This window comes from Mus caroli, unplaced genomic scaffold, assembly GCF_978045245.1.
Source record: "Mus caroli unplaced genomic scaffold, Mus_caroli_1 scaffold_1, whole genome shotgun sequence".
Taxonomy (NCBI): Eukaryota; Metazoa; Chordata; class Mammalia; order Rodentia; family Muridae; genus Mus; species Mus caroli.
The window spans coordinates 72292455-72306728 of record NW_028227256.1 but is presented as its reverse complement, the minus strand read 5'-3'; the positions used below and the strand labels follow the sequence as shown (position 1 = coordinate 72306728).

Genomic DNA, 14274 nt, shown 5'->3' with positions numbered 1-14274 from the left:
GGGTGACATTGGCTGCAGATGCTGGCTGTCCTTGGTTTAAAAGTAGTGCCTAGCAACGTGGCTTCTAGGGCGCTAGCAGGTTCCACGGTACCATGCATGGATTGGTTTTAGCTTCATAAAACCACGACCAATAATGCCTTGGGTAGAGAGAGGATGCAACGTGGCCCTTGCTACGCCAGTCTGAGGAACTTGTACGTAGTGAAGTCAGGATTCAAGCCTGGGCCGCCACCCTTCCTGAAGCTTTCCCTCCTGGTTCTTAGCTGCTCTGTACCCTTCAGCCTTAGGAATGACATTTGGGTCACACAGGACTGAGCTGGGGCTGTGGAGACAGACCACCTTCCTCTCAGGCCATAGATACCACAGCTGATTCTTCCAGTAAGGTGCTGGGGCAGGCCACCTGGGGGGGGGGCGACACACTTTCCCCTTTCCCATTACCCAGCCTCCCCTGCCCTTTCTTTATCCCTTAAGGTGGCCCTTGTGTTCCTCCCTCAAGAGCCCTCCGGCAGCGATTCCAGACACACACAAAAATGAACTGAGATGAAACCCTGGGTTCATCTGGGCCTGGGGCCACTACCTCATGCTGGAGTTCAAATGAAATTCTGAATGCTGGTGTGAGGAACGATGCCCGTCATCTGACTGCACCGCTTAAGCTCAGCTCCAGTGCTCTACAAGACAAAGGCTCCAAGTGGGCAAAGCACCATTTCTGCCTGCAAGGCCCAGCAGCTGCTTGGGAGAGGGGCTTGGAATCCCCCTCAGGGGTGGCTGCTGCTTTAGCTTCCACAAGTCTGCCAGGCAGAGCTGGTCCTGTGGTTAGAGACAGCAAGTGGGGAAGAGGTCCTGGTTCCTTCATCCCTGGGCCTGGACCCTGGGGAGGGTGGCATTCCGCATGCTCCTGGATCATGTGTCCCCTGGAGGGGATTACTCTAGGGCCCTTGGGTGCTGTTTAAAATATCAGGCTCCACTATCGGAGTCCCTTGCTCCCAATCAAGTCGTAACTTAGTGTGGGCCTGGCTGTGCTGCGGAGAACCAGGAAGCAGGTCCCCTTACAAGAGGGAGCCTCAGGATGAAGCTAGCTGTGGGGACTCTGGAAGGGAGGGCCAATAATTATAAGCATTTTCCCCCTGTCATCACGTGACACATTTGGGGAGGACAACCTGGTCAAAGGCTGTGCCTCCAGCTACTTGACATGAATGAATGTGTAAGGCCTGAATTGTCCTCTAGTCGTTCTAGAGGGTCTCTCCGGAGCCATCGTGGAAAGGAGGAACACAGGCCACCGAGTTCTCAAAACTCAGCTTTATTTGCCTCCGTTTCCCCTCAGTCTGAGCTCAGCTCATCTTGCTTTGATGGGTCTCAGAGGCTCAGTGTTAACAGAGGCCGGCCACAGCCTGCTCCACCAATCCCCGTGTGGCTTTGGGCTCCCCAGGCAGGAGGACAGGTGGCTCATGGAGGATGAATTGATGATAAGAAAGAATGGGCAGCAAGGTCAGAGGTCAAAGAAAGCCATTCAAGCAATATGTCCAACGCTCCCTCCGCATGCCAGTCCTTGCCATACACACTCCAGCCAAGGCAGCCTCCTTTCCCACGCAGGTTCTGCCAGCCCGCATCCATCCAAGACTGTGCCCTACCTACGCAGCCCACCGCCCCATTAGCTTACTCCTCGAACCCCCCAGGTTGCCCAAGGGAAAACAAACTCTCTCAGATGCTACAGGAATCTGCTCACTCCAACCTGAGTCTAGCAAGAAGTGCCATAGGAACTAAAGTTCTGGTCATCTACAATTCTCACCACCCCTGCCAGGGACAAAATGAAAAACAAGATCTCTCCATTCAGAGAGAGTGACTGACTGGCCAGGGTTGGAACTACATATCCCAAGTAACTCAGCTTTGTAACTGAGCAGCTCCTCCCCTGGAATAAGTGGTACAAGAGCCAAGTCCAGGGTGCATTGCATTCTGGGACTTGTAGTCCGCAAAAGACAGCGCTAAGAACCCATGGAGTTCAGAGGCTAAGACTACAGGTGCTTCCCACTCAGTCTCCACCCACCACCCCAGCCCCCAGCTCTACACTCAGCATAAATGAGGGAGAGGAATGTTGTGTTCCCTCCTAGCACACTGGGGAGGGCGCTGTCCTGTTGGAACTGCAGCAACTCTGTATCCAGGATATCCAGCTCAGAACACATCTGGGGAGAGAGCAGGGGTGGGTGACAGGAGAGAGGGTCAGCTGCAAGCAGATGGAGGATGGAGCTGAGCATGCACTTCTAGGTCAGCCCTGTGGCCGGCCCCTAAGCTCTTGTTTGCAGGTAGCACAAATACACTCCCCACCTAGGCCTCCCTCTGGGTCACCCTGGCCCTATCCCACCTCTCCAAGGATAGCCAGCCTCACCTCTGCCTAGTCCTGTGGCCAGGGCAGGCTGAGGCAGCAAGAAGGGAAGAGGAGTTGACTCTGGTTGAGACTCTGGAGGGCTGAGAGGCTTCCACCCCACCTAGCTAGCCTCCCCAGAAGATCTTATGGACCCACTGGCCCCAGCATCTTCCTGGGCTTCAAAGAAAAGGAGAAGGGAGACCTAGCCAAGCAGCAATGAAAGCAAGCGTTGCGGCCGAAGGGTGGGCGTTGCAGAGAGCGGAGGGGAGGACAGCAGCACCAGAGGGGGAGCGAGAAGATGGGTGGGTGAGAGCTTAGTTCTACACAGAAACCAGGAGGGCTGCAGCTGGCCAAGGACAGCAGAGGCTCGCTCAGCCTGTGCTGTGCCCTGGGAGAAAGTTGTCAACTCAAGTTCAGAGCATGCCAGGCCAAGTCCTCCTTCCTTGACAGCATCAGCAACATAAATGGCAGAATAAGACTTGGGCACAAAGGCCCACCCCAAACCCACTAGTGTCCTTCAGCAGGGTCTGATCCAACCAGTGCCTCTGAGCTCCACAGGCACTGATGCCACCCCCCCAAAACCTGGGCTTTACTCAGGGACCTATCAGCCCTGGACAGAGTACAACAGATCCCTGCCCACGCTACAGAACAGTGGACCTGGGAGGGAAACATGTGGAGGGACAGAGTTTGGAGTCCTGCAGCTTGGGCCACACTATTCTGCACTCCTGACAGTGAGCTGGACTCCGAGTCGGGACCTGAATTAGTCCAGGCTCTGCCTGGTTCTCAGAGAATGTGGCAGCGAGAGGCCTTCTCCTCTGAGGACGGGCTGAGTTTGGCTGCCTCGCCCCTCACGCTCTTATGGGTGCCCCCCACGTCAAGGTCTCGGTGCTGGGCCTTGGGCTGCCCATGCTGTCGTTGATGTGCCCCCCGCCCACCTGCTGGCTTCTGCCCAGCCGCCTCCATCTCTGACAGGCTGTAAGCCATGGCGAGCTGCAGGTCCTCATCCTCAGAAAGATCATGGTCAGGGGGACGAGAGAGAGAGGTCGGCCGGACCTGCATGACCCCCAGCCCAGGGGCGACTGAAGGTTGCTGCTCACGACGGCTCAGCTCCAAGCCTAGTGCCAGGTCATCTGGGACACCTGCAAGAATCACAACCACCATCAGGTCCCAAACCCAAGCTAGCGCCTCATGCGGGACCACCTTACCCAGTAACGACCCCGACCACTCACAAGCCTCTCTCTGGAACTGACATCCATGCGTTAGGTTATCCAGCACATACTCAGCTTCCCTATGCCTCCCCTGTCTATGACACAGGAATGAGGAGATTGTATACACACGCAAAGGTTCCAATGACTAAATATAACCCGTGTGAAGTACCTGTTAGAGTGCTCAGCATCGGCAGGTTAAGCGGCTAGCTACCGTGACTGGGTTTGATTCCCGGACTGGCGCAGGTAGCCTAGCATGCACAAGGCCCTGTCTCTAGTACCTGAATCGATTCCTGGATTCATTTCTCCCTTTTGTTTGGTAAGTAGAGGTCTTAAGCCAGAGGCTACTTGGAAGTGAGGGTCATTTAAACATGCCTCAGCACAGGCCCCTCAAATAAAGACTGGGTAAATATGCCGGGCAGTGGTGGCACACACCCTTAATCCCAGCACCTGGGACACAGAGGCAGGAGGATCTTTGGGAGTTCAAGGTCAGCCTAGTCGAAGAGTGAGCTCCTGGACAGCCAAGGATACACTGAGAAACCCTGTCTCAAAAAAAAAAAAAAAAAAAAAAAAAAAAAACCAAAAACCAAAAACCAAAAACCAAAAACCAAAAACCAAAAACCAAAAAACAAAAAACAAAAAACAAAAAAGCCAAACCTACCACCACCACCAAAAACCGGGTAAATATGATCTACAAGGCTTTACTCCTGTTATGTCAAGAACACAGGAGGACTTCGGAGACGGCTTGGAATTCAGACCTAAGTTCAGATCCCCAGCAACCATGAGAAAAGCAGTGTGCAGCAGAGCACACCTGGTGTCCCAGTGCTGGAAAATCAGAGACAGGAGGGTCCCTGGGACTTGCTGGCCAGCCAGGTCAGCTCAATCAGTGAGAGACTCTGTCTCAAAAAAAAAAAAAAAAAATAGGGCTGAAGAGATGGCTCAGTGGCCAAGAACACTGACTGCTCTTCCAAAGGTCCTGAGTTCAATTCCCAGCAACCACATAGTGGCTCACAACCAGCCTTAATCAGATCTGATGCCCTCTTCTGGTGTGTCTGAGACAGCTACAGTGTACTCATATAAATAAATGAATCTTTAAAAAAAAAATAGAGAAGACAAAGAGGGGCGTGGTGGGTGGGATCGAGGAGGAGTTGGAGAGTGAAGGTCTGATCAAAATACGACATCGTACGCTTATATGAAATCCTCAAAAAGTAAATAAAGACTGGGGATGGAGAGATGGCTTGGCAGTTAAGAGCAGGTACTGCTCCCAAGTTCAGTTCCCAGAATCCACATACAGGCTCACAACTGCCTGTAACTTCATCTCCAAGGGGACCTGGAGGTGCCTTGGATCTGTTATTACCTGCACAGACACAAACACATAGGTGCACACACATATATACAAAAGTACACATAATCAAAAATCTTGACAATTATGTATATATGTATGTGGATAGATAGTAGATAGATGATAGATGGTTGATAGATAGATTGACAGACACTGACCTTTGGCCTCCACAGGTACATTAATGGGCTCACGGGTACATGCAGAGTGTACATCACACACACACACACACACACACACACAAAGACTCACATGCAGAGAGAAAGAGAAAAAAGAGAGAGGGGGGCTGGTGAGATGGCTCAGTGGGTAAGAGCACCCGACTGCTCTTCCGAAGGTCCAGAGTTCAAATCCCAGCAACCACATGGTGGCTCACAACCATCCGCAACGAGATCTGGCGCCCTCTTCTGGAGTGTCTGAAGACAGCTACAGTGTACTTAGATATAATAAATAAATCTTTAAAAAAAAAAAAAAAAAGAAAAAAGAGAGAGGAAGAGGAAAAGGAAAGGGAAAGGGAAGGAAACTCCCACAGTGGCATGGGGACACGCATGTCTTTTAAAGAGTAAAGCGCAGGGTCTCAGGCTATAGCTCGGAGAGTTTGCCTAGCATGTCTAAGGCTCTGGGTTCAGTGCCCAGTATCACACACACAGAGTGAAGAGCCTTGCAACCAAGGCATCCCACTAACGATGCAGTCTGAGACCCTTCTTCTCCCGCTCACCCGACCCCAGGAGGTGAGAGGAGGTGCCACTCACCGTTGATTGACACTGACTTCAGCTGTCCATCCTCTTCCACTTCTACCCGCTCCTGCCCGTTCTCCATGATTCTGTAGAAGACGGCACAGTTCAGTCAATGAGCAGACCTCTGAACGGTCCAGTGGTCAGGGCAGGCCAAGACAGCACTTGCTTCTGTGCCTCCTCCCCAACCCCTCCACCTGAACGGCCCCAGAAGGAGAGCTCACCTGCGTGTGGTGATGCGGCGGCCTTGGACAAAGGTGGTGGACGTAGAAACGGAGCGGAAAGCACCAGCCCCCGGGCTGAAGGAGAAAGATGAGGAGGAGAAATCTGGCATTGGGGCAGACGAGGCAGAGAGGCAGTGATGAGAGAGAGACGGCTGGCTACTTACCACCATCACCAAAAGTCAGGGATCTTGGGGGCCTCACTCAAACCTGCCCAGGCTAGCCAAAACAAAACCAATTCCCAGGATTCCAAGACTCGGGATTTGCAGAGATGGACAAGGACAGTGCTTACCGGAGTTGGCAGGAAAGGAAGAAGAGAAAGTGAAGAAAGGGCCCGTGAGTCGGGGACCCTGGTTCTGAAGCTCCGAGAAGACACCCAAGTCATCTGCAAGAAGGTAAGTTGTTGGTGAAGAGCTTTCCTCCAAAACGTGTGGGGCTGTAGCCTTAAGGCCTAGAAAGCAAGCTGCTAAACAACCCGATACACTTATGGCTCCTGTTTGGGGTTGTGTAAACTTACAAAATGTCTTAAGATTATTGTTGTTGTTTTTAAATATATTTATTTATTCTGTATATATGAGTACACTGTCCCTGTCTTCAGACACACCAGAAGAGGGCATCAGATCCCATCACAGATGGTTGTGAGCCACCATGTAGTTGCTGGGAATTGAACTCAAAACCTCTTAACCACTGAGCCATCTCTCCAGCCCCACCTTACACATTTAAAAAAAATTTTTTTTTTTGAAAAAGCATCTCAGTATCAGTAGCTCAGGCTAGCCTCAAACTTAATAGATAAAGATGACCCTGAAGCCCTGATCTTGGGCCTCCATCTCCCAAGTTTAAAGTTCTTTTGGGGTTTTGAGACAGGTTCTCACTGCATAGGTCTGGCTGGCCTGAAAATTGCTAGGCAGAGCAGGCTAGCCCTGAACTCAAGAGTGCCTCTGCCTCCTGAGCACAGGGATTAAAAGTGTGCACCACCGTGGCCAGTGCTCAGTGGTGAGATTTTTTTTTTTTTTTTTTTAGATTTATTTATTTATTATATGTAAGTACATTGTAGCTGTCTTCAGACACTCCAGAAGAGGGCGCTAGATCTCGTTACGGATGGTTGTGAGCCACCATGTGGTTGCTGGGATTTGAACTCTGGACCTTCGGAAGAGCAGTCGGGTGCTCTTACCCACTGAGCCATCTCACCAGCCCCAGTGGTGAGATTTTTACAGGCATGTGCAAGCCATGCTGGTCGAAGGAATCTTTTTTTTTTTTTTTTTTTTTTTTTGGTTTTTCGAGACAGGGTTTCTCTGTGTAGCCCTGGCTGTCCTGGCACTCACTTTGTAGACCAGGCTGGCCTCGAACTCAGAAATCCGCCTGCCTCTGCCTCCCAAGTGCTGGGATTAAAGGCGTGCGCCACCACGCCCAGCTTTTTTTTTTTTTTAAAGATTTATTTATTTATTACATGTAAGTACACTGTAGCTGTCTTCAGACACTCCAGAAGAGGGCGCCAGATCTCGTTACGGATGGTTGTGAGCCACCATGTGGTTGCTGGGATTTGAACTCTGGACCTTCGGAAGAGCAGTCGGGTGCTCTTATCCACTGAGCCATCTCACCAGCCCCCCTCGAAGGAATCTTTTAATCAACAGATTTGCCTTCACGTTTTGATTTGTGGTGCCGGGGACTGAAATCAGTGCCCTGCACATGCTGGACAAGCCCCTACCACAGAGTGCCTTCCTAGCCACCCAGCTGTGCCAATTACTTGTGCGCGTCTAAGCTAACTAATATGCTTCCATCTTCTCATCTGGAAACGGATTAAAATGGCTCACCTCTCAGGATTTACAAGAGGCTTTAGGAGATGTAGAACTCTTGGCATATGTTAGTCATCAAACTACAACCAAAAAAAGGTGTCTGTTGTTATGTGTAATGCTGCTGCAGCAGTCACATGATGCTTTTGAGTCTTGCTCCACTGGTGGCTGTTGTGGAGGCTTAACAATGTGTTCTTGTTGTCATTTAATAAGGCCAGTCTGTGAAGTGTCACTGGTGTGTCACGTGAGTCCTGCCATGTGTCAGGTTCTGTCCTAGCTTTCCCTGGACTCACGCCTACAACCTCAAATCTTCTGGCTGTGAAATTCCAATTCCGTCTCTGGCTCTAGCCTGAGAGATTCCCCCCCCCCCCCCCCGAGGACAGACAGCAGGCTGGAGGAGGGAGTGGAGCAACCCTGCGTCTACGTACCAAAGAGCTCTGAAAAAGGGTCTCCACTCCCGAAGAACTCCCGGAAGACTTCCTCGGGGCTACGGAAGGTGAATGTGAAGCCAGGCCCCACACCACCAGTTTCCGATCGAGAAGGACCACTTCCTGGAGGAGAGTCAGGTTGAGGAGGGGACAACTTAGTGTGTACATACAGCCCTGAGCCAGGGCATCCCACCCAAGGCATGGCCAGGAACCTTAGAAAGAGCATGCTTTGCCAGAATTTGCCTGCCCCTCCCTCCCTGACCCACTTCCATCCTGGGACCCCCACCACTCCACCTACCTGCCCCCGTCAGCCCTTCCCGGCCATAGCGGTCATAGATCTCCCGTTTGTGCTCTAGAAGAAGAGACCTGGTCATTCCTCCCTTTAGGAGAGTTATCGCCCCTCTTGGGCTAGGACAAGTGTCAGAAAATGAAACTTGGGAGACGGCAGGGTATCCAGGGGGGCATGATTTCAGCAGCTGGCTCATCTCTATGACAGACATGCTCATAGTCCCCACTCTGAGCCACTGAGAGAATTTAAAGGAGATAACTCACCAACCTGCCTAGCACAGTGTCTGCCTAACACAAAAGGCAATAAACAAACGTAAGCTAGGGGCTGAGGCAGAGCTTAGTAGCAGAGACCCTGTCTAACAGGAACAAGACCCTGGGCTCAACACCCAGCTCCACAGAAACAAGTAAATAAATGTCAGCTAATTATACCATATTCTTATTAATAGGCTTATCCTAACCAAGCCACTTCCACAGAGACTAGCTAGGACCACAACAAGAGCATGCACCACCCTTCCCTGGTACAGCAGTTCTCCTTTGGAGAACTCTTCTCAGTGTGTAATCTGTCTCTGCACATACCTGACTCCTGTTGGTCTTCCCTAACCAGAATAATGATGACCACAGGATGAGGACGGGGCCTGCTTGCCCTCCACTGTCTCCCTAATACCCGGAAATACCTGGCACAGTACGTTTAGGAGATATTTTCTGGGGTCATTTGTGGGGTTTGGTTTTGGTGTTTTGAGACAGGGTCTCATCCTGTATCCAGGCTGTCTTCAGCCTTTCTGCAATCACCTTACCTCAGCCTCCTCAGTGCTGAGGTGACAGGTGTGAACCACCACCCACATCATCTAAGAAATACATTTTAAAAGATGCTGTTCATGTAGCCCAGGATGGTCATGAGTTTGATATGTGGCCAAGGAAGACCTTGAACTTTCGATCCTCCTGCCTCCGTCTTGTGTCACTAGGATTACAGGCATGCACCACCACGGCAAGTTTATGTGGGGCTAGGGATCATACCCAGGGCCTTGTGTATATTACCAAAGCACTCTACTGACAAAGCTACAGCCTCAACTAGTGTTTGTCATTTTGAAGTTTACTTATTGAAACAGGACCTTTGACCTTAAAAGCCTCCTGCCTTACCTTACCTCCTGAGTGCTGGAATTATAGCCATGTCTAGTCAGACTGTTTTCTGAACAAATGAATAAATGAATGAGTGAATGACCTGGGTCTGGAATCATGGCTTGACAGTAGAAAACTTGCTTTAGCATGCACAATGCCCTAGGTACACTCAAGCACAGAGAAAAAAAAAAAATCACCCGTCAGACCTGGATTCATATTCTGGCTCAAGAAATGGGCAAATTATCTCATCTCTCTCAGCCTCGGTTTACCAGCCTACAAAATGGGGGTGATAAGCTGGCCTGGCAGGAAAGCTATGACCTTCCCTGATCAGGACCCAAACTGCTCTTCAGACCCTGCTAGACAGACATAACCTGGAGGCGATTAAACGCTATCTAAAATAAAATCATGGAGGAGACGGGATGGAGGCGTGGCTTTAGGAAGGAGTACCATGAATGAATGGAAGCAGGGGGACATGCTGGTCCCTGCAGGACCCCAAGCCTTACTGTCAGATAGTACTTCATAGGCCTCTGCCACCTCCTTAAATTTTTTTTCAGCAAATTCTTTATTATCCGGGTTCTTGTCTGGGTGCCACTGCAGAGCCTTCTTTCGGTACCTGCAGGAAATGAGTGCAGAGGGAGGGTCAGGAGACTGATGCAGGCTTTGCCCACCGACTACCCTTTCTGCTTAGTCCAACACCCTTTCACTGCCCCGATCCCAGAACACCCCACGACTGCAGCCTGGATTCAGGGGGTTCTCTCCCTGCGGTGTGCCAGGGATATGAGTAAAAAGGAAAGTCCCTGCCATAAGCCCTCTCTTGGGGTTCGTTCGATAGAGCTATCTATAGCCACAGGGAGAGTGGAGACACTGTCCTGTCTCATAGAGCCTGGGCATTTTATAGCACTGCAACCTGGGCAAGCCCACATGTAGGAAGGAGCTGGAGGAGAGGGGAACTGGGTGTATAGAGGACGCTAAAGAAGGTCAGCTCTTCTTCCCTGGCTGGACTTGGTCTTCGTACTTTCCCAAGGGTCTCCTTCCTCCCTTTAGCCGGGCCTCGAAAAGGCCCATGGCACTCAGGGGGGCGGGGAACAAGGGTCAGATCCTTTCTGTAACACAGCCGAGGCACTTACGCCTTCTTGATGTCATCAGGGGACGCACTCCGCGGTACGTCTAGAATCTCGTAGTAGGATGCCATGGCAACTCAGCGTCAGACGTCCCTCCTCCAGGCTGCGGGAGAGAAGGGGTCAGGCCGACAGAGGCACCGCAGCTCCGTGCGGCCGCAAGCCCGGGCAGGCAGGCGACACTGCGAGGTGGAATCCGACCGGGGAGCCACGCCTGCGGCCAGTGACTAGGCTCCTTCGCAGCCTTTATCTGGTCCCGCAGGCCGGTGCCCAGGGCTATCTCACGGCAGGAGTGGGGAGCCCTACCCGAACCCCCTAAGTCTAGTAACCCGATCTGAACCCCCAACCTGACCCAGCTGGGACCGCACCTCCTCTGCCGGGAGTCCCGCCCCTGCCCCCCGCGGGGGAACCGCCTAGCACCCGCTGCCCGGCTCGCGGCCACTGCGTACGACGCGCCAGTCTGGGTTGTGTGCGCAAGCATGCGTCAGCGCCCTGGAAACTACTAGAGACTCAGAGAGGGCCGGCTCGGCCGGTCACACGAGGGGGCGGGGGCGAGGGGGGGGGTGGGAGGCGGTGGCGCTGCAGGGGCTGCTGGGAGATGAGGGCGGAGCCGTTTATTTTAGTTTTGCACCCAGGCGACGTCATTCCCAGGTGGGACTTAGGAGGCTGAAGTCGGCTCTATCTTTCCAGCCGTGACGCAGTCTCTCAAACACAGGCAGAGGGGCGGTCCGCAAGCTAGGTGCGGGTCCCCTGTCCTTCTGTCGCTAGCCTCTAAAAGTGCTTCATGATCCCTGAGTACTTCCCCCAGGCCATCACCTCCAGGACTCACCGAGTCTCCTCTAGGCCTAACCCTTCTTCATAGCTTAGCTCCAGTTCCAAGTCTTCAAAAGAGGCTGCCCTGGCTCCCCTGAGTAGGTCAGACCTGCTTTTTATAGTCTTGTGGCATTTTCTTCTCCACGCTGTCAGAGCCACAAATTAACATTTATTTGATGATCATCTATCTCCCCCAGTAGAATGTAAATTATACAAGGTAAGAATTGTGTCCTCGTTCGTTAGTCATCCCCTTAGTCTTTAGTCGGAATTGAAAAGTATCAGTTGGACAGCCGAATAATACTTGGAAGACTTTTAACAGTTTTGACCTAGAAAGGGTGAGGTAGAAGAGCCTAGTATGAGGAAATTAGTAGACTCAACGTTTCTCTTCCACAGCTGATCCCAAGTAGATCTATTTAGCCTCAGAATGATTCCTGGAGTCCGATCTCAGGAAAAGGGAACCTTCCAGAAGTGGGTCTTGTTTTATTCCATCTGGCCGACTCCTAGGAATTAGTGTACTGTTTTCTTAGTAGATGCTGCCAGAAGGTACTAAGAATGTAAGGCTATGGGGAGAGCTTAGGGGTAGAGTGCTTGCCCAGCAGCCGCCAGACCTTAGTTAGCCTCAATTCCCAGCACTGGGGGAGGGATAAAAAATGGCACGGAATGTCACACACATACACACAGACACACACACGTCCCTGCTAAGACAGCAGCCTGTCAGCAGAACCCACTGGGAAACTCAGAACTCTGAGAGCAGGGACACCTGGCCTTGCAACCGGATGCTGCTGTGTGACTTGGGAATGTCCAAGGACTGTTTTCCCCCTTAAGTATAGGTAGCACCTAGAGTTGTTAGAAGTCAAATGAAGCATGGTTTATAGAAGCTGTTATTAGCATGATGCTTTCTGGTGTCACACATGACCCAAGCAGGAATGGTTGTATGAGTCCAGTCAGTGTTTCAGGACAGGTGACCTGGGGACATCTCATCAAAGCAACAGCTTGAGCACCAACCAAGGGAAGGCTGCCATCAACTGAGGGAAGGCTGCCGTCATTTTGTCCCCTTTTTCCTGTCTCCCCACCTTCTGAACTCCAGCCTACATCTGGAAACTTCCCACCTACACTTGGGGAATTTTGGTTGTTTCAGCCTTAATAAGAGATGAAGTATCTACCACAGAACTTTGAGGCTCTCGATTCCCTGATCTAAGGGTGCAGGCACAAGATGAGTTCTGCCAATGAGAAGTCACGACTAAGTGGGACTTCAAATCTGAACAGAGAAAGAGAGATGAAGGTGAAGGTGGCTAAGAATTTGCTTCTGCATAGTGCAGGTTGCTGTGGGTCCTTCAGCGGCCTCTTGTGCCTGGAGGAGGAAGTGTCTGTCCCCGTGCTGAGGACAGATGACACTGTCCTCTGTCAGTGGAGGGAGGGGACAGAGCTGCCAGACCTCCTTTGTCACTGCTGTCTGAGGTTTGGCTGCCAGTCCTGCACTGACTGAATCGATTCGAGTTCCATACGTTGCTAATTTGAGGGTGATTTAGTGGCGGGAAATAGTTGATTTAGTTTAGTTTTGCTTTATTTTGTTTTGTGGTTTAATTTTCTTGGTTAGCTTCTGCTGATTGCAATCGAGCTCTGACTGACCCAAGGACCAAGAAGTACTTATATTTGGTTTAAACAAATCAAGAACAAGGAAATCACTCCAAAATCTTCCAAGTTTTTGCTATTTTCTCCCTCTCTCATCTCAACACACAGCAGGCTAGCACCTACCAGGAATGTGACATTAAGAAAAACCAGGCTGGAGAGAGGGCTCAGTGGTTAAGAGCACTGACTGTTCTTCCAGAGGTTCTGAGTTCAAGTCCCCCACAGGGTGGCTCACAACCATCTGTAATGCGATCCAATGCCCTCCTCTGGTGTGTCTGGAGACAGCTACAGTGTACTCACAAACATTAAATAAATCTTTAAAAAAAAAAAAAGATAGAATAGAAAAGCCAGGACTGGTGAGATGACTCGGTGGCAGATGGCTCAGGGGTAAAGGTAGTTGTCACTAAGCCTAATGACCTAAATTCAATTCCCTGGCTGCACAGGTTTCCACAAGTGGTCCTCTGATCGCCACTTGGATGCTATGTATGACTCAGATGTTGTGCATACAATAAACATTGCTCCTGCACTATAGTCTAAATCGGAAGTGTAGTCTCAACCCTTTGGAAGGGAAGGCTGAGGAAGGAGAACTTCAGGTTCAAGGCCAGTCTAAATAGTCAGTGTCAGCTCAGCCCGGACTGCAGAGTGAGGACCTGTCTACACAAAGAAACAAAGAATGCAGGAGGCTGAGACCAAAGGATCAAAATTAGAGGCCAGCCTGAGCTATGGAACCAATACTTAGAACTTGACAGGAGGGTTGGTGAGATGGCTCAGTGGGTAAGAGCACCCGACTGCTCTTCCGAAGGTCCAGAGTTCAAATCCCAGCAACCACATGGTGGCTCACAACCATCCGTAGCGAGATCTGGCGCCCTCTTCTGGAGTGTCTGAAGACAGCTACAGTGTACTTACATATAATAAATAAATAAATCTTTAAAAAAAAAAAAAAAGAACTTGACAGGATATAAATAAAGCCAAAGGAAAATGCATGGAACATACCTAGCAGACACAGATAAAGGCTTACTTTTCTTTTTTTCACAAAGGAAGTCAAAGGAATTTGTAAGACAAACTTCTTTTTAAAAATTTTAATACTGCCAGGTGAATGTACTTACAGGGCTCAGTATAATTTTTATAAACCCATTCTTGGGGGAGGGGAGGCATGGTTCGAGAATGGAGTCATGTGAGGAGATTTCTTAGTGCTTGTGAGAAAACTCCAAGAAACCAAGACAAGGGTCTTGTGACCTCA

The 14274-nt window shown here is 50.8% G+C and overlaps 1 protein-coding gene across 5 annotated transcripts; it reads right to left on the bottom strand.

Moving 5' to 3' along the window:
- Positions 1-1278: 1278 nt before the first annotated feature.
- Positions 1279-11127, bottom strand: Dnajb2 (DnaJ heat shock protein family (Hsp40) member B2). Of its 5 annotated transcripts, XM_021161168.3 has the most exons (11): positions 10961-11108; positions 10602-10698; positions 9978-10087; positions 8369-8422; positions 8071-8193; positions 6145-6237; positions 5856-5958; positions 5650-5720; positions 3292-3495; positions 2378-2405; positions 1279-2174 (listed from the first exon to the last, which is right to left on the bottom strand). In XM_021161168.3, exons 2-11 carry the CDS (start codon positions 10664-10666, stop codon positions 2099-2101), a joined length of 927 nt encoding a protein of 308 aa, XP_021016827.1. In that variant the 5' UTR covers positions 10667-10698; positions 10961-11108; the 3' UTR covers positions 1279-2098. The 5 variants fall into 5 exon arrangements, 4 of the variants coding, with proteins under 4 accessions (XP_021016827.1, XP_021016845.1, XP_021016819.1 ...); XR_003837210.2 differs by having other exon boundaries at positions 2378-3495; positions 10961-11109; XM_021161186.2 differs by lacking the exon at positions 2378-2405 and having other exon boundaries at positions 10961-11104.
- Between the last annotated feature and the right edge of the window lie 3147 nt (positions 11128-14274).

Excerpts from the sequence above, each read along its gene's own strand:
- Dnajb2 (XM_021161160.3), bottom strand. The coding sequence starts at position 10,666 with ATGGCATCCTACTACGAGATTCTAGACGTACCGCGGAGTGCGTCCCCT. Across the intron at positions 5,959-6,144 it reads TTCCTTTCCTGCCAACTCCG|ATTTCTCCTCCTCATCTTTC; the intron begins GTAAGCACTGTC and ends CCCCAATGCCAG. Across the intron at positions 5,721-5,855 it reads CGCCGCATCACCACACGCAG|AATCATGGAGAACGGGCAGG; the intron begins GTGAGCTCTCCT and ends CGTCTTCTACAG.